Here is a 13839-nt window from a genome sequence, read left to right as displayed (position 1 = left end):
ACACACACACACACACACACACACACACACACACACACACACACGCAGCATGTGCCAGGGCTGTGTATGGAAACCACAAGAAAGGTGGAGAATTAATTCTAACTCTAGGCAACACAAAGGAGAACTCGGGGCCTGACCAAATGCGAGCAAGGGAGGGCTCAACTAAAACCTTTGTGCCCACGGGGATAGTTCCTTCTTCCCAAGTGAGGGTACCGTGGGGAAAAAAAATGAGGAAGGGGGGGAGAATAGGGTCCCACAACTAGAATAATCAATCAAAGGAAGTTAATCCTAGCCAGCACAATCCCAGGCATGCAACCACATGCTGTTCCTGGGGGAACCATACACTAGGGCAGGGGTAGTCAAACACCAGCTGTGGTGAAACTAAAAATCCCACGATGCATCTCCCTCCGGGAGTCATGTCTGTGGCGGAGAATCTTGCAATGCCTCATGGGATTTGTAGTTCCACCACAGCTGGAGGGCTGGAGTTTGGCTACCCCTGCACTAGGAGGACCCAGCAACTAGCACGGAGGCCTATGGAAAAATAAAACGGTCTCGATGTTCCCGTTATGCCGGAGGAAATAATAACTGGAGGTAGTTGGGAGGGACAGCCCCTTTTATTTTTATTGTGGATGATGGGTTTCCTGTTTGTAGGTGGGCAGATCCCCCTCCCTCCTGTGCTCTCCGAGAAGATGAATTGGGAGAAATTGCTAGGAGACTGAATCTAGGGGACAGAGGAATTTTTTTTTTTTGGCAGGAGAGACTTTCCATGGAAAAATAATACTTAAATAAAACTAGGGATGCAGATACCGGTACTTCCACTAGCATGGAGCCAGCTTGCTGGCCACTCAGGAAGCCAGGCGGTGTGTCATTACCCGCTGCCCAGCGTCTGGATTGCCCAAGAAGCCGGCCCAGTGCTGTTTCGGCCAGGAAACCAGGAGCCGGCCAAACAGCATGGAGCTGGCTTCCCCGCCAATCAGGAAGTTGGGTAGCGAGTCATTACCAATTGGCCGGGAAGCCAGCTCCATGCTCCCTTGCACACTGCCAAAGGAAATCTCCCACTGACTGGAAGTTCCAGTATTGGGGGCGGTATCAGAGCATTTGGGCAAGTAAGAGTACTCGCCCAAATACTCGGTATCGATGCATCCCTACTTAAAACAATGGCTCCATGTCTTGAGGTTCACACATTAGAATGCAGTCTACATCAGTGTACATGTCACATGGACTTCAGACAATGAACGCACAAAGCCCAGTCTAGTCCGTTATCACAACACTGCACACTACAAAGCACACTACAAAGCAGGAGTTGTGCTTTCAATAGAACCGCACACATCGGTATACAAGATCAGAACACCACTACTTACATTTTTATAATCTTCATAGCAGGAGGGGTGATAAATCTGCAAAACAGAAACAAGTCAAAAACCATCCAAGCAAAGACCCGTTACTCTATCAATGTACTTCACACTGGGCATAAGCATTGGGCTTGCCTTTGAAATTGTCAGAACTGCCAAGAAACTAACAAAACATGCTCACAGATTGAAGAGGATTTCTATATATGAGCACAATTCATTCTATTACACAGAAACCTGAAGAAATCCCCCCCCCCTCCATATATATCAGAGACAGCAAGACAACTGAAACGAGTGGAGTCCAGAATGCTCATGGCTCAGCAATTTGGGCTCCAGAACACCAGATTTCGGATTTAAGGGGACTTGGGTCTCATGTTGATGGCCGTTTCCATTCCAATGCAGCTCTGCTCAAATACATGCATTTGATAAGGAAAGGCTTTTACCCTTGGCCTTTAACCCCTTCGTGACTGACGACGTACAGTGTACGTTTTAAAAAAAAAGTTTAAAAATCCCCCGCCACCGCGCGTCGCAACGTAACGGGCCAGTATTTTGGGGTATCTCTAAATTGATGACCTGTGGGGGCTTTTAAAGTGTCTTTTATTGACTTTTTGGGGTACTGCAGTTTTTCGCCGTTTCACGGTCGCACGCAATCTGTAAACTGGGCATGTTGGGTATCGTTTTACTCGTTGTAACCTCATCTTTTATATTTCATTAAAAAAATGGGTAATTTGTTGTGTTTTGGGGCATTTAATTAAATTTGTCACTAAATTTTGGGGTTTAATAAGGAGTTGCGCTAATATTGCGCAACATAAAAATTTTCAACTACCACCATTTTATTCTATAGGGTCTTGGCATTCAGAAAATATATAATGTTGGGGGGTTTTACGTCCTTTTCAGGCCTAAAATGTGGAATATAACATGGGTGCAAAAAATGAAAAAAGGGCCTCAGTCATGAAGGGGTTAAAGTAGAAGTAAGCTGCCAGAGAAAGTGCCAAATTTTGGGTCCCCAAAAGCACTCTGTCAGTATGTGCTAGGACAGCATATTTTCACATTATAGCAGACATGACATGATGTCCGGATTCTGTCCGGACCAGAACCATACGCTCCTGCACCCAAAATGCATCCCAATGTCTCCCTATGTGTTTTATGGGCTACAGTTCTCCCCAGCGCAGGCCGCTCCGGACAGAAAAAATACTGCGTCACATTTTCTCCAGTCCGGAAACGCACAAATGCATCAAAAACGCATTAAAAAAACCTGGAACGCATCAAAAACACACTGCATGCATAGCACCATGCGAGGGCCTGTTCACACGACGTCCGTTTTGTGTGCTGACCTGATCCGTACACTCCTGCACTAAAAATGCATCCCAATGTGTTTTATGGGCTACAGTTCTCACGTGCGCAGTCCGTTCAGGTTACGACAGAAAAATACTGCATGTCACATTTTGTACGGTCAGGAAACGCAAACGTGTTAAAAACGCACTGCAGCTAACAGCCCCACTCCAGCAAAATAAAAAGCACATCAAAAACGCGGCCAAAACGCACTGCATCAGTGGCACCGCGTCTGCAGATCCAGACCTGAAACTCATGTGAACAGGCCCTTAAGGTGGCCATCCTAAGGACGGTTCCAGTAGTTCACAGTGGGTGCTGCAGGCGCCACCCTTTCGGCTGGCATGCCTCAATGCCCCGGCTCTGTTCTGGTATGCTGACAGATACAAAAGAGCGAGCAGGGATTCCTGGATCAATGTGCGCGTAGTGTTGATGGAGGAATGTGCTGAAGGGCTGAACTAAAAAAAAAAAAAAAATAGAGCAGTGTATGGGCAGCTTTACCCAGCAAAGTGATCCCTTCCATCGTTGTGATGTCACGGCCGGTGCTTCTATCTACACCCAGTATTCTGGGTTCGGAGTCCTTGGCCAGGATGATGCAACTCCCTCATGCACAGAAATGACTTCATTCCAGCACAGAATCGTGGCGAGACTGTACATGAAGCTGTGTACACTTACAGCAGTGGTTCTCAACCTTTCTAGGGCTGGGATGACGCGGCTGCTGCAGCGACATCTGGCGGCGTGGCGGGAGAACTGACACTGCTGCGCTAGGAGAGGGCTGAGGAGGACTCTCACCGAGCACAGCGACCCCACAGGTTGAGAACCACTAGCGTACGCCGTAAGAATAAAAAAACAAAAAACACAACACCATAGGAATGCATAGCTAGATTCCTGTTGGCTATTTCACTTTGCATCTTACAGGAAAAAAAATACACCAACAGCACCTACGACTTACAGTCTCTTCCGTCATAAAAAAAACCTGCCCGTCATTGGAGACGTGACTTTGTTTTATGTCATACCTTGTCATTTACACGCATAGCGTTCCTCAGATGCCACTCCTCCTCTTCCTCATCCCAATACTGTTCAAACTGCTCCTGGCAGATTTCACAAATCTGAAGGACAAAGAACAAACCAGTCAGATAAAGCTAACAGAACATACACACGCCAATACCTGCCAGTGCCACAACAGCATCTGTTATCCCCAGAGCCGGAGGACTGCTGAGAGTCCGCTGCTAAAGAAAACGCATGTGAGGGGTAAACACTAAAGAACAAAAACAAGTACAAGTTCCACATTGAAAACAACCGTACAATTTCATTACTAGAGAGCAGAAAACGTTACCTCGTCAGCTCCCGCGGGACCAGCCTGCACGCTCTGAAATTCTTTCTCCTTAGCCGCCTCCTGAGTTTTTAATATGACCTCCTCGTGGACTTTCTCAAAAAACTGGCTTTTAGCCCTTTCCTCCAGATCAGCAATTTCCTCAAACTCAATCCAGTCCTAGAAATAAAACACAGATGGAAAAGTCAGACGTTTATCAAGCTCAAAGCCACATTAACATTGGGCCAATAAGAACGGGCCCATCAACCAGAACCAACTTTACGAATGTAAACGTTTCCCATAAGAAACCTCAAACTAGAAATTCTGCAATAAAGGTCATTAAATCGTTCAGCGTACCAATGTTTTCATTTACATTCTGCTTACTAACGCATGCACAGCGTATGCTACATGCAAGGCATGCCTCTGGTGAGAACCGTCACAGTTGTCAGTGTGCTTACATCGGCTCTCAGCAGGCTGGTGTCATAGCTGATCACATCCAGAGGCTAAGATGGCACCAATCTAAGCAGATAGGACGGTTTAGTTCCACTTTAAAATCAGCCGCTTTCTGAACCATAGCTAAACCCCAACCGTTTAATGCAGGGGTAGCCAAACTCCAGCCCTCCAGCTGTGGTGAAACCACAAACCCCATGATGCATCTCTCTGGGAGTCATGTCTGAGAATCTTGCAATGCCTCATGGGATTAGTAGTTCCACCACAGCTGGAGGGCCGGAGTTTGGCTACCCCTGGTTTAATAGTTTCACTTCAAAGCTAACAAGGTCAGTCTGTTATTCTAAGAACACAACTTACCGTTAAGCCGTAGTACCATCTCCTGTGTGTTATTTTCCTGCTCACATCTTTCTCGGTCCTGTTTTGCCGGTAATGCCAATCTAAGTGGTCAGCGTATACATCGGTCTGTGACTTTGTAAACCTCATCCCACATGAATAGCACTGGATGCCAGTGTACAGGCGGGTTATAACGCACTCAAAGCGTCTGCAAAGAGAATTACAATACAATTACATACAGATCAAAACAAATACATTGGCAGACAATTGTACATCAGTCACCTCCGCTTGTCTGCACAGATTTGCTGTCTTCTGACTAAAAATATATATCCGACATTGAAAACCCAAAATCAAGTCTTACTTTCCATACAGTGGTAAAAAAGGGACAACTTCTATGAAGTTTAATATGTGACCCAGTCAGAAAATCTCCCCTCTTCCTGTAAACATTTCCCCCCCCCCCCACAAGACATGGGGAGTTTGGGTGGCACTGTGACAAGACAGGAATAAAAATAGCTGTCCTGACCCTTTCCCATTCTCCAAACTGAGACACACAGCAATAAAAGGCGACAAGGCTTCCCCCAGTATTCTGGCTGTAGCAGACAATCCAGATATGAATTCTTAGCAGGATGTACATTAGTCAGCTATCACATGTGTGTCCTGGTGTGGAGAACATTTTGCTTGCTGCCTATGTGGTTGGGGTGCCAGGAAAGTGCATCGTCCACCGGCATGTAAAACAGGGCCCAAAATGCACCACATTGCGTGAATGTAGTCTAAGCGTCCATTCAAACCAAATCTCCAGACCATATTGTTTCTAGTCCCAAAATGCATCCTAATGTATCCCCATGTTGTTTCTGGACTGTTCACACCAGTGCAGTCCGTTCCAGATCAGAAAAATACTGCTGGTCTCATTTGTCTGCCCTGGAATGCATGGAAACGCATAAAACCACATAAACGCATGCAAACACTGAAAGCCTAACTAGCTCTTTCCCTAACCAAACAAAAAGTTTTGCCTAAAGATACACTGACAAGCAAGTTAACTCTTCTTCAAAGGGGAGAAAACTTAATTTTTTTTATAACATGGTCACATGGTCATTCACACACACAACACAAGAGCAAAATTGTATATTGCGTGTATGCGTGCACTATTTGTATTCCCAGAATGCCTCATTCCAGATAGAAATTTTAATGAACTGTACGCACATACGCTCGTATGTGCGTAAAATACGCAGAAATACGCTGCCCGGACACATCTCTGTTCCATTCTGTTTTTGCGCATTTTTATGCTACGCAAATATACGGTCCATACGCGGCTATGTGTATGGAGCCATTTATGTGCATTTGGGCCAATACACACGTACGCGCGTATATGCGTGGTTGTGTGAATGAGCCTAAAGTACACGGCACATCATTCCCATCGTTGCTTCTCTAACAATTAGGCAACCAGCAAAGTTAAAACGTCCCACTTACATACCCAAGACTTGTGTTTTTTAATCTGACTATGTAACTATGGAAAGTCTACAGACTCACCAAGTAATGAAGGGTGAGAGCAGCAGAGCTTACACCTATAGAACAGTTTGCAATAGCAACGTTTATATAATTCTAGCATGTCAGGTTTCCTTATAATAAATTCAGTGCTTTGAATATCACAAGCAATACATGAACTTTAGTTACACTTACATTTTCATATCTTCTAGGACAAAGCTGGTGAGATCAGGAATCTCATGTTCGTCGGCCGGTTCCTCCTCCTCCTCTTCCACGACAGGCTGACTGGGTGCCTCAGTTTCTAAGAAAGAAAATCAAGCATTAGGCATTGAACCCAATACAAAGTAAATCCTAAATAAGTCTCTAAACTCTCTAATCTTAAAGAGGAACTAAAAAATTACTTAAAAACAGAAAAAAAAAAAAAAAAAGACACCAAGGAGGAAGAGTTTTTCCAGCAGCAGAGACACGCAAACTTCTTTTGGGCAAAAAAAATTCTCCAGCTCCTGGCGACTGTTTCCTGTGTGCCATTCATTGTGCAGTGTATAGACCGGCTCGATTCTTGGAGAATACAGAGCGACAATGCAACTCCTGTGCACATGCCACCCAAAAGTTAAAGTGGAGTGTCATGGGATCCAGAAGAAGCAGCAAAAATGGTGGCGATCCTGGACCCATTAGGATAAATAGCCTGCACACCAAAAGTGAGCCTCAAGATAAAAATGTATTCAGGGTTTAATATAAAGTACATAGAGATGCAATGCAGTAAAGTGCAAAAAGCATATCCAGCAACCTTGAGAAAGGGGTCCGGTGTAGTCCTGAAACATTCGAGGAAATGCTTCTTTTTGCATCTCTATGCACTGTAAATTAATCTCAAATTATCTGCGCGATCATTTTTGGTTTGTGGGCTATTTATCCTAATGTGCTATAATACGATGTCACCACAAGTCGTGTACCTTTGAACAGGGAGATTAAAAGGTAGGATGCCGAGTGGATTGGACTGCTACAGAGTCATGGACCCATCAATGCTTTGAGACAGCCCAGGTAAGCCCATGACACTGCGAAGCTATGCAAAGATGTTAGGTACGGAGGTTCGCATGCAGTGTGAGCTGAGCTCGGCCGGATGAATGACAGCATCTTCAGCCAATCGGCCAGCGTGTAACAACCGAATGGACTTTGCATCATGACACGCTGGTTTTTGCACGCAAGTTGATTAGCTGAAGATTCAATTTTTTATCTTGCCACGCTCAGCTACGTGAGCTCTCGCACGGTGATGTGTCAAAGTGAAAAAGACATGACAGTGCACGCGAAGGTCCACGCACCCCCACTCCACGCTGCTTCGTACGCAGTGTCTCACAGCTTTAAGAGGCAGGTATATGCATTATCTGCAACTAATCTCAAAATCTCACCCTGAGCCGAGTTCACTTACGCTTTAAATATATTAAGATAGGTTTATAAATCTTAATCCGTAAATTACATATAAAAAATGTACAAGGAACATTATGCTACAGGCGGCACATTGGCCCAATTGTCTATAGTTCACAATTGTAAAAATCTGAGTGTAATAAAGTACTATGGGGGACATAACTGTAAGCACTATTACTGTTGCTTTATGACGAGATGCGTGTACATCAATAAAATGAGCACTCGTTAAAGATGTTACTTTGGTGTGCTGATATACTTTACTACATGACTGCTAACCTGGCGCACAGCAACAGAAATCACTATATAGAAGTTCAGCAGGCCACAATTATTTCTAGTTTAGCCCCTCTAGTTATGTCGTTTACTTCCTTAGATTCTGCCTTCTATGGTAATAAAGGAACGAAAAGCAACTGGGCCAGAGGCATGAAACCCATATTTTGTATACTTACGGGAAGAGGACGGCTCAGACTGCGAAGCTTTTAGGATTCCGGTAGAAAGCAGCTTTGAAAATAATTCATTAACATCCAACTGACCCAAATGATTTTCTGGGTTTGCGAATGTGGCAGCTGAAAGAAAAAAAAAATCCCAACATTACTACACGCCGCTGAAACGGAGGCACACTTTATATAACATGTCATATCAGCCAGGCCATAATGGCCATACAGTAGAACAGAACCTATAGCAAACCAATTAGGGCTCCTTCACACCATCATTGCTGCGCTGAACTACATCGATCCAGCGACAGGCTCAACACAAACTTTGAAAATAGTTCTCCATGTCAGGCCTTCTTAAACTTTATCCACTCGTGACTCCTTTTCGCCCAAGGAAATGTTTACATGACCCCAGGCATTGATGTGCCTTGCGTTTCCATGCGGCCAAATTGCATGCTCTATTTTTTGCGTTCGCAAGCAATGTTTTGCCACGTGTCCGATCGCACTACAGCCTGAGGGGGGGTCGGTGCGTGTGTGGCTGCGGTGCTATTGACTTCAATGCACTGCTACGCCCCCTCCCGCCCAGAACAAAGTGGGAAGTTTAGTGACCGATTGCTGCTGCCGCTCTGGAACTTACCGCAATTGGTGTGAATGAGCCCCTAAGGATTTGTCCAGCAGTCCCAAGAAAGTTAACACTTTCCAGTATTATTTGGGTCCCCCAGACTGTCTTACAGGAACCATAGCAACAATGTAGAGTTGTACATTCCACCCCCCTCTCAGCGTCAGTCGGTGTGTCTCTCTAAAGCCCGCCTCCCCCCCCCGCTTCGGTCTATGTCTCTGTAATCACAACTGCTCCATGTGCGTGCCCTGTTCACATCATAACGCCCTGCTTAGGTGGGATGTGCTGCATGAAACTGCAGCATATGTGCATTTATTTGCACTTCAAGATGCAGCACCTCATGTCACCACACTGCAACAACTTAATACAGTGCCATTTTGTGACACTTCAATAAAGTTTTTTTTGAATAGTGCAATGTATTTTAACGCATTGCACCATCCCCACACTATGCGTATGACACCCGTCTAAAATGTAAAAGCCATATTTAAAAAATTACATGGGGGTCCTTCCAAAACTCTTATACAAGATAGGGGTCTGGTATGGATTTTTAGTTGATCTTCCCCCCCCCCCAAGCAACAACACAAAAGTGGGATCCCCCTTCACATCAGAGTCCCCTTAACATTACAGCCCCTCTTTCACATCAGGAGACTTCACATGAAAGGCATGACTAGATTTTAATCGCACCCCTGAGGGAACCAGATGGCCCACCTAGGTGCTATAGCACCCTGGTTGAAAATAGCTATAGCACGCAGGCTGGTGCGAATGAGCCCTTAATGGAATATACATAGATTTTGCAACATATAAAGGGGCCAGTATTGGGTGCTTGTGCTGAGCCAATCATTTGCTCCTGATTGAAAGGTCCAGGTTGAGTCATAGCAGCCATAGAGGGAAACTTAAAAAAGAAAATGATAGATTACAACCCAGAACTTCTAAAAATGTATAATAAGAAAACATGAACATTTTACAGGCTGTCACACTAGGCCACACACATTGAACCTAGGAACAAAGGCAACTTAAAGTCTATGTAGAGCCATATTTAGTCTCTAGATTTGGGTGTAAAGGCAAAATCTTGACTTTTGTACCAACCTGCCTCCCGTTGATATTTCCCTTTACTGCCTGTCAGGGACACACAACAAAAAGCAGAGACCTGGTCACCAACCTGATAGATGCAGACAAAAGCACAAAAAAGAAAGTCTCAAATGCTACTCGCAGCGTTCTTCCTTTGCGGATATTATCTTTCTTCATCTGCAATGTGCCTCTGAACTTTATAGAAAATCTGACTACCTAGGAAGGAGTCTAATCCGTAGCTTAGCCCCCTTCCCTCCTGTCATACCTAAAACTGGCCATATACCTATTACACCCCACTGGCTCTCAAAGCTCCTGAACAATGCCTGCATCCAATCAGATTGTTCAGGCATTTTGAGAGCCAGCAGGGCCGACTAGCAACATACTGAAGCTTGGCCCAGCGGGAGATTCCTCCATCCGCACAGTTTAGTGTAGATGGAGGAATCTGTTGCACTTTTTCCATCTGACCATAGAAAATCTGCAGATAATCAATAGGGCAGCTTTAGCCATCTCTTCTGGGAGAGTCTATTTACAATCTGTACTGGCCCAGCTCCTTTGCCCTTCACCTTCCTACATAACATTTTAATCAGCTGCCAGGGGAAAAGCAAAAGAGAATCCTATAGAGCAGGGGGTAGGCAACGTCAACAATCCAGCTGTTTTGGAACCGGAAGTCTTATGAGGTATTGGAAGACTGATAGCCGCGGGTACGACTCCTATAGAAAAAACATGATGGGGTTTGTATTTTAACTATAGCAAAGTTGCCTACTCCCCGCTATTGAGCGTCACTACATAGTCTGCTGGGACTGTTGATACGACATCCAAGATGGAGTCACAGAGCAGCAGTCTTGGGGCTTTTGGATGGGTATACAAGGGAGGCCTTTACAGTTAAAGCATCATTCATAAAAACGCTAAATGCACTTCTCAGTAGAGGATTATTGTTCAAAATGAATGGTCTGGCGTCAGGCTCTCTTTAAACAGTTGTCACCAGATCCGGTGTCCCCACTGGAAGATTTACCCTCACCTGTTCTTCTGGTGACTGCTTTAAAATGTTGGATATACCATAACCTCCTGTCTTGGCGACAGTGGTCACCAAGATAAATGGAGAAAGAATCTTCCCAGAAAGGACACAGTCAGCGATCACCTAAATGACAAGAAATCACCAGCACACCATTTGTGTAGCTAAAAATGCAAAAGTGATTACATAAAAAAGAGGATTATTGCATTTTGACCTCCAATGTTTGCATTCAATGAGCTGGCCATTTCTAGTCATTGGGCTACAACATGGTGCCTCTATAAGCTGAGCATTGGGTGTATGGGTATGGTGTGGAAAGGATTGAACTCTTCTCTAGCAATGACAACGTAGAAGGGGGTTCCAATCCCTCCACACATGCACTTTAAATTCCCCCGCCAAGACGATCATTAATACCGACCGCCTGCAAATCTCTGCCGTATGGATGAGAAACTTACACTTAAAAAAAAAAAATAATTCCGTTTCTGGCACATGCAAGTGTCTTGCTTGCCCCTCTACATTCAATGGTTTGATCTACCATCCACCACTATGTTCTGTAATGACTTGGGGCCCATGGAAGGAAGGAACCAGAAGTTTCTGAAGATTCTTCAGCTGGTGGTTTCTCTCGCAAAACAGCAGTGGTGGGAGAGGAAGTATTATATAATACAAGTCATCCTTTAATAGATTTTCTTAAACCTGAAACAAGTTGACGGTTTACTTACCGGAGGAGGGTTCGGCTGCATATTTGCAACAGGCAGGTTAAAGTTCCCAAAAGGAGGAACCTGTGGATTTTTGTCATCAAAATAAGGTCCCGATGGTCTAGGGAGTTGGTTAGGAAAGAGCTGCATTCCAGGGGCTGGTGGCCCAGTATATCCTGGTCCTTGAGGATGGTCAAATCTCTGCTCTTGCCTTTGGAACTGAATGCCTTGCGACTGTCCATGAAACACATTTTGAGGCTCAGCAAAAGGAGCATTCTGGACAAAGGGTGGATTATTCTGCCCAATAGGCGGATTCATATTTTCAAATCGTGGACCTTGAGGCAAATCAAATCTGGGCTGCTGATTTGGCCCATCAAATCGGGGCAGGGGTGCATCAAAACGTGGCTGCATATGCACTGGTCCATCAAACCTAGGTGGCGTTTGGTGCCCAGGAGGTCCATCAAACCTTGTACATGGTTGCCCAGGAACACCATCGTACCTTGCCAAAAGGGGAGGGTGGTTTTCGTATCTGTTAACAGGAAGACTGTCAAATCTGGGCCCAGCTTGTCCCATAGGTCCATCGAATCTTATTAAACCTTGTGGACCAGGGCCATGATCAAACCTGGGACCTTGATTTACATCAAATCTTCCACCATGAGGCAGACCGTCAAAACGTGCACCAGGCGGCCCATCAAACCTAGGACCATCGAACCTAGGACCAGGTGGCCCATCAAACCTAGGACCAGGAGGGCCGTCGAATCGTGGACCATGTGGCCTTTCAAACCTCATGGTGCCCATTGGTTTTCCAGCACCATCAAACATAACTGGCTGTACCATTGGTTTCTCAAATCTCATGAGCGGACCTTGTGGTCCGTCAAACCTCTGCTGGAGTAGTTGTGCCCTGGGTGGTCCTTCGAATCTTTGCAGTCCATCAAACCTCTGAGGCCCAGAATTACCATCAAACCTTTGGGGCCCTTCAAATCTTTGCGGTCCTATTCCATCAAATCTCTGAGATCCTTCAAACCTCTGTGAACCTTCAAATCGTTGAGGCCCATCAAAATTTTGCGTTGCAGGCCCACCATCAAATCTCTGTGACCCATCAAACCTTTGTGGTCCCAGTCCTAAACCGCCTTCATATCTCTGTGGCCCTACTGGCTGCACTCCATCAAATCGTGGTTGAACTATGGGTTGCCCAGGAATTCCATCAAACTGAGATCCTAACTTCTGTCCCTGTGAACCATCAAATCTTGTTGAAACAAGTGGTGGACCTGGGGAAGCCTCCATTCTTTGACTGCCCATCGGTGGAGTCCTAACCATTGGATTTTGCATACCTTCAAACCTTTGCAATGGTTGGTTCTGCAAGCTACTTGGCTGCCCGGAAATGTTGTCAAACCTTGGAGAGTCTATTAAATTCCCTCCAATAGGGTCAAAATCCATATTCTGTCCTTTCACGTCTTCGAAAAATTGACCTCCAGCTTGATTACCTAAAGGACCATCAAATCTTTTGTTTGGGGAACTTTCTCGCTTGATAACATCCATGTCTTCAAAACCTGGACTGTCAGTATCATCAACTCTATTAGGTAACAGCGTTGGCAGTTCAAGCAGAGGTCTTCTCTCCTCAACTAAAGCAACATGCTTTGCATTCTCTTTGCTGACTGGGTCTGTACTGTCTACAAAAGGCACCTGCTCTTTATCGTCATATCTGGGTCGTTGAAGATATCGCTCATTGTATAATGTCCGTGATTCATCTCTCAAACCTACAGTAAGGAAATAAAAAAAAAAAATGGATAACTTCAATTCGCCAGAGAGAATTAGACACAAAGCAAATCCATGCAAGAGGAGGAAAGTTTAAAATGTAATTTCAAGCATACCTTGGGGCAGTTCTAGATCTTCAAGTCTTCTATGACCTTCATGGGGAAGGTCTTCCTCGAGAAGTAGCGTTCCAGGCATAGGGGAACGGCGGAGAACTCTTTCTGGGAACGGCTCATTTCTTTCAGATAAGCTGCTGGATATTCTGTCATTGAGCTCCTCTTCTCCATCACCAGGGCTTGTTTCATCCATGGACATATCCATAAAATCTTGCTCCATAAAATTATGCTGTACCTGAGTCCTCCTCAGCTTAGCTTTATGTTGGTAGTAAGTCAATTCTGCATTAGACAGAAGGGGTTTCTTGCGCACTCCGCTTTTATTCCCTTCTTCGGTGGGACTGCTATACACACATCTTTGTTTATCTTCTTGATACTGAAAAAGCTGCCGAATTTGATGTGCCACAACAAGGAACTCATCTTGTGTAATTTCACCAGATGCCAAACGCTCATTAGCCTTGAGGGGGAAAAAAAAAAAAAA

At 45.0% G+C, this 13839-nt stretch overlaps 1 protein-coding gene across 1 annotated transcript in view; it reads right to left on the bottom strand.

The window, feature by feature from the left end:
* PCF11 (PCF11 cleavage and polyadenylation factor subunit) overlaps positions 1 to 13839 on the bottom strand; it is a 31362-nt gene that overhangs the window by 1083 nt on the left and 16440 nt on the right. Inside the window, exons 7-17 of the mRNA XM_018555785.1 lie at positions 13365 to 13815; positions 12431 to 13250; positions 12230 to 12268; positions 11522 to 12139; positions 9520 to 9614; positions 8121 to 8237; positions 6451 to 6556; positions 4798 to 4981; positions 4015 to 4170; positions 3695 to 3787; positions 1362 to 1397 (exon numbers count right to left, since the gene is read on the bottom strand). Of these exons, the coding sequence (XP_018411287.1) occupies positions 1362 to 1397; positions 3695 to 3787; positions 4015 to 4170; positions 4798 to 4981; positions 6451 to 6556; positions 8121 to 8237; positions 9520 to 9614; positions 11522 to 12139; positions 12230 to 12268; positions 12431 to 13250; positions 13365 to 13815 (2715 nt within the window). The remainder of the gene's footprint in view (positions 1 to 1361; positions 1398 to 3694; positions 3788 to 4014; positions 4171 to 4797; positions 4982 to 6450; positions 6557 to 8120; positions 8238 to 9519; positions 9615 to 11521; positions 12140 to 12229; positions 12269 to 12430; positions 13251 to 13364; positions 13816 to 13839) is intronic.

This window comes from Nanorana parkeri, unplaced genomic scaffold (genome assembly GCF_000935625.1).
Source record: "Nanorana parkeri isolate BGI_ZX_2015 unplaced genomic scaffold, ASM93562v1 scaffold214, whole genome shotgun sequence".
NCBI lineage: Eukaryota > Metazoa > Chordata > Amphibia > Anura > Dicroglossidae > Nanorana > Nanorana parkeri.
The sequence above is the reverse complement of the archived record's forward strand: the minus strand, read 5'-3'. Positions and strand labels throughout refer to the sequence as shown.